Source organism: Cajanus cajan, chromosome 2, assembly GCF_000230855.2.
Source record: "Cajanus cajan strain Asha chromosome 2, NIPB_CcT2T_4, whole genome shotgun sequence".
Lineage (NCBI taxonomy): Eukaryota > Viridiplantae > Streptophyta > Magnoliopsida > Fabales > Fabaceae > Cajanus > Cajanus cajan.
The window spans coordinates 44,727,863-44,738,276 of NC_138518.1; the positions used below are offsets into that span (position 1 = coordinate 44,727,863).

Consider the following 10,414-nt stretch of genomic DNA (forward strand, 5'->3'; position numbering starts at 1 on the left):
TCATATATACTCATTTATCATGCTATGATGTCATGGACTCGACTCATAAATGCATGCATGTGGTGCCATAAGGAAGTTTCACATATCATCACTAGTGACCCTAAGGTACACTTGGTTAGCATGTTAGATCGTGGGTATGCGGCCTCAGCGGCACACCTGGAGTAATATATGCATATGATGCATGTCATACATTCATAATCTCATTGACTCAACATTTAACTTATTACATAATTTCGTTTAGTACATCATGTCATTATTTTTCATATTCTCATAATCCTAGCTTGTCTCAATAGTTCATTCTTAGCTCACGTCATTTGTCCATATTTCACATGGTCATGTCATAAATACTCCTCATAAGGTCCGCATAGGTATCCATAGAGAACATTATCATTCATATTAAAACTTATTTATTTTAGCATTAATTCCATATTCATTTATTACTTTCAACAAAGAACAAAGTAAAGCAAACAGAAAATAAAACAGAACAACGGCAAGGGATTAGGGTTACATAATCATTTATTATTTCCAACAAGGAACAGAGCAGAGCAAACAGAAAATAAAACAGAACAACAGCAAGGGATTGGGGGCCAATCCGACAACAAACTATCCAACAATTATCCCCACACCCCCGAGCGAGGTTTCTCACTCCCCCCTTACCTGGATAAGCGGAGTTGAAACTTGGGCAAGGCCTCCTCCTCTAGATTCCCTCTTTCTTTCCCTCTTTTTCTTTCTTTCTTTCTTTTTCTCTCTCTCTCTCTCTCCTCTTTCTCTCTCTAAGATTTCACCTTCTCACTCAGTATAAAATTTTCACCCCCTTGCCCCTATTTATAGGCATCCTAGCGCACCCGGAACGACCCGTACTGATTTTGGAACGGCCCGTTCCGGATCCTTCAAATATACGTAAATTTCTCAACTGGAACGACCCGTTTTCAAAAAGCAGAATGGCTCGTTCTGAAATCAGAACGGCCCATTCTGGAGTTCATTTTTACACAGCTTGACCATAAGGAGAACGACCTGTTTCCAACTTAACTTTTTAGGCATTTTTATTACTCTGGAACGACCCGTTTCACTTTGGGAACGACCTGTTCTGGAAAAACCCAATTAGGTGTTTTTACAAATTTGGAACGACCCATTCCACCATTTGAAACGGCCCGTTCTGGTCCTTCAAAATAGTTCACTTTCATCCTTTGGAACGACCCGTTCCACTTTTTGGAACAGCCCATTCCGCTTTTTGGGAACAGCCCGTTTCGCTTTTCGGAACAGGCCGTTCTGGGCCTAAAAAAATCAGAATTAACTTTATATAAAATTTTCATAAATAATTTTAAATTAATACAAACTTCTATAAAACCCCTTTAATTAACAAAAATAACTATATAAAAATAATAATATTCAACATTGTATTAGTAGAAAATTCGGGGTGTTACAATATCCATAAAAAGTAAACACATCAAAGTTAGGTCCTTGAGCTAGGCGTTGTAAAGTTTCAGAAACATTTAAATCTGTCCCAACATTCTTTTTGAACCACTCGGTGAAAGTCTTGTTATGCTTATTCAACACCCATTTTTCAGGCATTCGAGGGTTGTTTGTCTTCACTAAGTCTTTATGGGCATTTAAATAAGGAAGAACCTCATCGGTGTTGTTCAATATATACAAATGTGCTTGAAGCACTTCTTCTCGTGGCATGTCTTCAATTTTGTGCCTATCGTACCCTTCCCAGCAATTTGTTCCTCATGACGAGTCTTAGGAATGCCTATTGATTCAGCTTGGGACATGTATTCAGAACTAAACTCAATTGCTTCCTCAGCAATATACCTTTCTATAATAGATGCTTCTGGACGATGTTGGTTCTTCACATACCCTTTTAATGTCTTCATGTATTGCTCAATTGGGTACATCCATCTCAAAAAGACAGGACCACACAACCTAACCTTTGTGACCAAGTGGATGATTAAGTGAACCATAATGTCAAAAAATGAAGGAGGAAAATACATCTCCAATTGACACAATATTAGAACAGCTTCATTTTCCAACTCATCTAACTTATGTGGATCAATTACTTTGCTGCGTATGCCATTGAAAAATAAGCAAAGCCTAGTTATGACTTGTCTCACATTTTTAGGTAAAACATATCGCGACAGGAAGAAGTTGTTGCATTAGTACATGAAAATCATGAGACTTCAAGCCAACTAATTTCAAATCTTTCATTGATACTAGACGTTTTACATTAGAAGAGTAACCATGCGGCACTTTGACACCATGTAAGCACTCACAAAAACTTGTTTTCTCATTTTTTGACAATGTGTGACATGCTGGAGGCAAATATGTTCGCTTACCCTTAGGTTGTGGATACAATTGTTGTCGTATTCCCATGAGTTGCAAATCTAGACGAGAGTTGAGTCCATCTTTTGTCTTGCCTTGAATATTGAGAAGTGTGCCAATTACACTATCACATACATTTTTCTCAACATGCATGACATCAATGCAATGTCTAACATTAAGAACTTTCCAGTATGGAAGATCAAATAATATCGACCTCTTCTTCCATATGCTTCTTTCTTTGGGTTGTTTCCCTTCTTTCCAAGTGTCATATTTAAATTCTTCACCCGTTCATAAACTTTCTCACCAGTTAATGCAGTAGGATATTCTTGAAATCCATTAAAAGCTTTTTTTAACCTTCGATATGGATGATTAGGTTTAAGAAATCTTCGATGGCCAAGGTAAACTGTCTTCTTCCAATTAACTAGTTGATGGTAACAAGTGTCCTCTTCACATATAGGGCAAGCTTTATGCCCCTTAACACTGTAGCCGCACAAGTTTCCATATGCTGGAAAGTCATTGATTGTGCAGAACAACATGGCACGCAACCTGAACAATTCACCTGAATACCCGTCAAACACATCAATTCCATCTTCCCACAACATCTTTAAGTCTTCCACCAATGGATTTAAATAAACATCAATGTCGTTTCCTGGTTGCCTTGGACCAGAAATCATCATAGATAGCATTAAATATTTGCGTTTCATGCACAACGACAGAGGTAAATTGTAAATTGTCAACAAAATAGGCCATGAACTATGCTTAGTACTTAAGTTACCAAACGGATTCATTCCATCCGTAGCTAGTCCAAGCCTCACATTTCTTGGCTCCTTGCCAAAATTTGGAAACAGAGAATCAATTTTTTCCATTGCAAACAATCTACTGGATGCCTAAGACTTCCATCACGCGTCCTTTCATCTTCATGCCATCTCATTAGATTTGCGTCATCCGCATTAGCAAACAAACGTTTTAATCTCGGAACAATTGACAAATACCATAAAACCTTCGCTGGAGGACCCTTAGTGCTCACATCATAATCAGAATCATCTTGTTTCTTTTTATATCGTGACAACCCACATCTTGGACATTGATGCAACCCTTCAAACTCACCATGATATAACATACAATCATTTGGGCACGCATGTATCTTCTTATACTCCAAACCTATAGGACACAACACCTTTTTTGCCTCGTAGTTACGATTAGGCAATGTGTTACCCTCTGGAAGCATTTCTTTCAGTAGCTCTAACAATTCTGTGAAGTTTTTATAACTCCATCCATTTCTTGCCTTTAAATTGAACAATCTTAATATAGTTGAAAGTCTTGTGAATTTTGTACAGTTTGGATACAACGGCTTCTCCAAATCGTTGCACATAGTTTCATACATATGTGCACGCTTGAATGATTCTGGACCCACATCACGAAGCATCTCCTCTAACCGATCATCCATATCTATCTCTTGTGTAAATGTTTGAGTTTGAGTTTCGACTGATACACTTTGAATGTCAATATTTTCACCATGCCATATCCAACGTGTATAATTCTTAAGAAATCCATCACACAAAAGATGTTCTCTTATCACATCAAGTTCTAGGCGAGTCGCATTACAACAATTAACACAAGGACAAAAAAACCTTCCATTCATATCATCATTAGCATTTCGTATTACATATTCAATAAAATATTCTACTCCATCTCATACTCATCACTTATACGTGATGCATGTATCCAACTTCGATTCAATAACCAACTTTTATCCATAACTTCTGTTCTTCATAAAAAAAAAAATAGACCATGAATGTTAATCTCACTATTTTAATCATTTGTATTAAATTTCAAAAGGGAAATTAAGGTTCACTCAATATGTGCATAAATATAACATCATATTAATTTATAAAAATCAAATAAAGCACCTAATTTTTCTAAACACTAAATTACTAGCTAGACATTAATTATATCACAAATTATTAATAAAATACAAATATATAACACATACATACAAGGGGTCTAATTTAGAAAAATGCCTAAAACTGCTTGCAATGCCTAAAATTTAGTCTGGAACGGCCCCAGAACGGCCTGTACTGCAAGCAGAACGGCCTGTACTACTTGCAGAACGGTCTGTACTGCTAGTAGAACGGGCCGTTCTGCAAGCAGTACAGGCCATTCTGCTTGCAGCACGGGCCGTTCTGCAAGCAGTGCAGGCCGTTCTGCTTGTAGAACGGGCCGTCCTACAAGTAGTGCAGGCCATTCTAGGAGACATGAGACGAGAATGTTACCTTGATGTTGTATTCTTCCAAGAAAATAAGAAGCTGCACACTTCAGATGAGAGTCCGAGAGAGTAAAGAGAAGAATATATGATATTGAAGCTAAAGAGTAGAGAATGGAGCAATGGGAGCGGAGATAGTATAAATTAACCCTCTGATGCTACTTTTAAAATCGGCTGTTCAATAACCGATTTTAAAAGTGGTACTTTTAAAATCGGCTGTTCAGTAGTCGATTTTAAAAGTAGACTTTTAAAATCGGCTGTTCAATAGCCGATTTTAAAAGTGGACTTTTAAAATCGGCTGTTAAGAGCCGATTTTAAAAGTGGACTTTTAAAATCGACTGTTTAGAGCCGATTTTAAAAGTGGACATTTAAAATCGGCTGTTCAAGAGCCGATTTTAAAAGTGGGACTTTTAAAATCGGCTGTTGAACAGCCGATTTTAAAAGTAGCATCAGAGACTTTTAAAATTGGTCATAACGTAGCCGATTTTAAAAGTAATGTCATTATTTACAAAATTTCCACCGTGTCACTTTTAAAATCGGCTACCTTATGACCAGTGTTTTAAAAACCGAACCGGTCATTGAACCGGTGAGAGTACTGGGTCAATGAGTCAATGGTTAGACCGGTGGATCACTTATTAAACCGCATGACCCGGTTTCTATTAAAAAAATTAAAAAAATATTTGTTATACATATTTCATACTTACAAATTTTTTAAAAAAATCACATCATACCTTAAAAGAAACTCCAAAAAAATTACAAACACATTTTAACATAATTTTATAATGTCATTCATGAGTTTTAAGCAAATAAAACAAGTTCTAAATATGAGTAGCCAATCCTCCTTATTGCCAGTAATAAAATTTATTTAATAATAAATATCAAAGGAGCAATACACTATCTTTATTCTTTAATTAGTCAAACAATTACGTATGTCACAGACCAAAATGTGCTACTAGCTATATAACTTATCAAGTAATAAATCTATTCGAATTTTGTAATAACAATCTTCTGGATTCTCCTTCTTCAGAAATGAAAACATTTACCTTGTGAACCGGGTTCATAAAAGCCTAGCTATTCTTCTAGATGCTGAGACACGGGGACATGATACTGACGACCGGGGACCGCTGAAAGATCAGATGCATCTCCACCCCTACCTGCTCCGGTGAAAGATGCACATATACAAGCTAAAACTACAGCCAACAAATCTGTCTTTTTTCCCAGCTGTCTGAAGAAACCAACGACTATGCGGTGGTGTAGTGGTGCGACTGTGCAACTGTGTGGCTATGCAGAGTGCGGCGGTGCAACTGTGCAACGATCCGACGGAGCGACGAGCGACGCGCGATGGTGCATGAGGGTTGGGTTTGTGTCTTAAAATCAAACTGGAAAAAAAAAGACTTAGGGTTTCAAAGCTTAAGCGTGCAACAAATGGGGGCAGAGACATTAAAAATTGAAGATTTTATTTTTTAAATTAAAAAAACGATGCCATTTAAATTTTTTTTTTCCAAAAAAAGTGATGACCTGGTTTAGGTCATGAGACCCGCGAGTCGCTGGTTCAACCGGATTTTTATCCGGGTCATACCGAGTCATACCGAGTCAGCTGCACATCTGGTCTGATTACTGGTTCGGCTCGATCCAACCACCAGTTTCCGGTTCGACCGGTTCGACCGGCCGGTTCGAACTGAGTTTTAAAACACTGCTTATGACCGATTTTAAAACCCCAATTTTAAAAGTCATTTTTATACTAGTGAATATATTTTATTCTTGATATCAAGATTTTTTTATGATAAAAAAGATTAAAAAGCAAGTGAAATTGGCGTAAGTTGAACCCAAAATAATAATAAAAAAAATATATAATTAAACCAAAAACATAATAGTCCAAGTTACTAATTAGTAAGTCTCGGAGCATTAATGAAAAGCAAGTAGGTGGTGGTGGGTAACGGATTCCAATAAACACTAATTAAGGCATGCATGTGCAACAATGGACACTTATTAAGTAGAAAAGCATTAGAGTGCATGATATTGATACATAATAAGAGTAAGGGCTAAGGAATATAAGCACTTGAGGTCAACCTAGGGCTAACCAAAGCAGCGAGTGGGACCTTCTTCTGCAAGGCAAGCCCAAAGGCCTCCTCCATGTTCAACTCCCCAACCTCACTCGGCACCTTCCACTCAAAGGAATGAACCAAAGTCCCCAAAATGTAGTGCACCAGCGCAATGCCCATCCTCGTCCCCGCGCAGATTCTCCGCCCAGCGCCGAACGGAATCAGCTCGAAGTCGTTCCCGCGTGGGTCGATCTTCGCGTTGGGCCCGCTCAGAAACCTCTCGGGCCTGAACTCCAAGGGCTGCTCCCACACCTGCGGGTCCCGCCCTATGGCCCAGATGTTCACGCTCAGCCGAGTGTTCGCCGGGATGTAGAACCCGTTCACGTGGCAGGCCTGGGCCGAGACACGTGGCAGGTTCAGAGGGGTGGAAGGGTGCTTGCGGTAGGTTTCCTTGCATATGGCTTGGAAGTATGGAAGCTTTGCTATGTCTGTTTCTCTGAGACGCCGATCGCGCCCTATCACTGCGTCCATCTCTTCCTGGGCCCTCTTCATGATCCTTGGGTTCTTCACCATCTCCGCTAGGGCCCACTCTATTATGCTCGACGATGTGTCTGTTCCTGCTGTGAACAGGTTCTGAAACAAAACATTAAATACAATTTTTTCATCGTACTACAAATCAGTCACATCGCTTTCCGTGGTCCCATTTAATTTTTGGGAGCATGAATTTAACCTCGGTATTCCTTAATTCCTGTCTTGTACTTTGTTCATGATTTAACATAAGATGAGATAAAAATCCAAATTTGTTCTAAACTTATCTATATCTTATTCAATTTGGTTTAATTTAATTTTATTTTTTTTAAGAAAATTAATTTATATATAAATAAAAATAAATAATTATATTATTAATCGATTCACTTTTATAAATTATTTGATTCGGTTTGAGTTTTTTTTTTTAAAAATCAATCTATAAACACCTCTAACATTTACTTAATTATCAAATCATTAATTATACAATAACGAAACTAATTTCAATATCATGTATAATTTTCTTTTTTTTTATTTTTGGTTTAAATGCACATGTTAAATATATATAGAAATAAATATTATATTTAAATATAAATTATATTTTAAAATTTGACAAATAACTTATATTGAAGAAATTGTAAATATATATCAGATAAAAAAAAGGGGGGTTTTACCAAGAGTAGAGCTTTGATGTTGGTGAGAGTGAGTTTCTCCCCATCGGCGTCTTCACCATGATGATCCATGACCATGTCCAAGAAATCAGGTTTTCCCTTTCTCTTATGTCTGGAAGCCACATGCTCCTCAAACATCCTGGTCAACAACGCATCAAACTTCTTGTGCAATTGCTTCATCCCACGCTCTATGCCTTGCAAGTCCAACTTGGCCAAAAAGGGTATGAAGTCACCAATGTTGAAGTACCCCGCCACGGTCATGAGCTCAACCACCATGTCCTTGAACTCGTTTGACTCGGAACCCTTGGTCTCAAACACGCGACGACTCAGTATGATTTGGCCAATCATGTTAGCCATAGAGTATGTCAACATCTCAGCCACAACCACAGCCTCACCCCTCTTGCTAGAATCATACATTGCACGAAGCATGTACCCCATTTCTTCCTCTCTAATTGGACCCCAATCATCCAGAGCCTTTCCTCCAAGCATGTGTAAGTTGCTTAGTTTCCTAAGCAACTTCCACTTAGATCCGTATGGAGCAAACACCAAATCCTGTGAACCACACGGGTCCAAATTGGCACATATATAATTATGTTAGTAAATTATAAAACTATATATTTATATCTATAAAAAAAAAATATAGAACATATAGATACAGAAAGAGAGGATTTCACTTGTTTTGAAAGTAAATATTTATAAATTTATTTCAACAACATGTGAAGATTGAATTTCATCTATTCAATAATTTCTTGTCAACATTAAATTACATCTATTGAACTATTGAATTGATAGTTATTATTAAGTAAATAAATTTTATAAAATTTTATGGTTTAAATATGTTTGTATACTCTCTAAAGAAAGATAATATTTACTTTTAGTCTTTCCGAAACAAATCTACTCATTTTACTGTCTCAATTATAAAGACTTAAATGAGACAGTTTTTTTTATTTTTTTTATCAAGAATAAAAATCATATAACACATTTTTATAAATTAGAGACTAAAAAGAACACATTAATTTTTAGTGACTTAAATAAACTTTACACTATTTATAGAGACTTAAAATATAGTTAATTAAATTTTATATAATTTAAAAATTAATTCATCTTCGTCAATCAACTTATTTTGACATATCTTGTACTTTTAAAGTTATAAGTAATTTCATTTATAAAATGACACACATATAATTATAATTATCAAGATACTATTATGTGATTCAATGTTATCCATTTATAACATATATTATTAAGGGTATTAAATGTCAAAGATTAACCCCTAAAACTAACAAGTAAATATGTATATTCAATCACATCCATTTGTATTCATAAACATGCATATATAATAACTATAAAAATTGAAAAAGGAGGTGTTGCATCCCTACCTGAGCACCATAAGCCAAGTGGGTTGCACCAGCATTGGGAGGCCTATTGGAGAAGTTCTGGTCTAGGGTTTTGAGGAAAGCACGGGCTGCAGCAGGAGTAGAAGCGACAACCATGTTGTTAGTTCCCATTTTGAGGTACATAACAGGTCCATATTTTTTTGCCATGTTGGCTAAGGTCACGTGAGGCATGCTTCCCATCAGAGGAAGTGCTCCTAGCACAGGCCACCCTCGTGGCCCCGGTGGAAGCTTTCGTCCATGGCTCTTGAAAACCGAACGAAGGGAGAAACGAGTGATGAAGAAGATCAAAATGGACACAGCAATTTCCTTCACAAGGAACAACGTGTCCATGGCGATGTGCTAAGTTAATTTTTTAGGTTCTGTGAACTGTGAATTGATTCATGATTCGGAAGAACTATGATATGAGATATATATATTCCATAAGAATGTGTGGTCTGGTGTTTGGAAGAGTACATTCACGCACATCACGTTTCCACCAACATGTATATTCTCATATTTTTTTATATTATGCAATTAAAAAAAATAAACTTTTAGTGGTATTTAATATTATTTTTAGTGACAATAAAAATGATTGCAAAATCTTTTACCAGTATTCTTACATTAGTCATTGTATACAGTGTGATTAAAACATTTATCGACAATTATTCTACATGTTGGTAAAAAATTTTATAATAGTTGAAGAAAATGTATAAATTTTTGTAACATGTTTTTTACTAACATTTAATATTTTATGTTATTATCGCTAAAAGTTTAATAAATGATTCATGACTTATGTACTCTTTAATTATCTTATTTATAGTTAATATGGGACTTGCAAAAACTTGAATTTTTTCCAATACACCTCTTCAAGTTTAGGAATATTGAGCTTGGTAATGATGAGTAGTGAGTGATTTGATACTAACTTAGAATAGTAAGTTATGAGTCTAACTCATCCACTTATATACTCTTTAATTAATTATGTTATTTCTAGTTGATGTGGTATTTAAATTTTTTTCAATAAATAATTATCGTTAATAATAAATTTTGGTATAATATAAATATATTTTTAGTAATTATTATATATTAGTGATTAATATTTTTATTAGATAATAAAATAGAGATAAATAATTTATTATTATTAAATAATTATTGTTAATAATAATTTGATTGTCCTGTTGAATTATGCTAGTAAACGAGAGAATGATTTCGTCTTTTTGT

At 35.8% G+C, this 10,414-nt stretch overlaps 1 protein-coding gene across 1 annotated transcript; it reads right to left on the bottom strand.

Annotated features, from left to right (window-relative positions):
- Window positions 1–6,506: 6,506 nt before the first annotated feature.
- Window positions 6,507–9,617, bottom strand: LOC109816205 (flavonoid 3',5'-hydroxylase 2). The gene is made up of 3 exons (XM_020381106.3): window positions 9,200–9,617; window positions 7,824–8,372; window positions 6,507–7,257 (listed from the first exon to the last, which is right to left on the bottom strand). Exons 1-3 carry the CDS (start codon window positions 9,545–9,547, stop codon window positions 6,625–6,627), a joined length of 1,530 nt encoding a protein of 509 aa, XP_020236695.1. The 5' UTR covers window positions 9,548–9,617; the 3' UTR covers window positions 6,507–6,624.
- Window positions 9,618–10,414: the final 797 nt, after the last annotated feature.

Excerpts from the sequence above, each read along its gene's own strand:
- LOC109816205 (XM_020381106.3), bottom strand. The coding sequence starts at position 9,547 with ATGGACACGTTGTTCCTTGTGAAGGAAATTGCTGTGTCCATTTTGATC. Across the intron at positions 8,373-9,199 it reads ACTTGGCTTATGGTGCTCAG|GATTTGGTGTTTGCTCCATA; the intron begins GTAGGGATGCAA and ends TGTGGTTCACAG. Across the intron at positions 7,258-7,823 it reads ACATCAAAGCTCTACTCTTG|AACCTGTTCACAGCAGGAAC; the intron begins GTAAAACCCCCC and ends GTTTTGTTTCAG.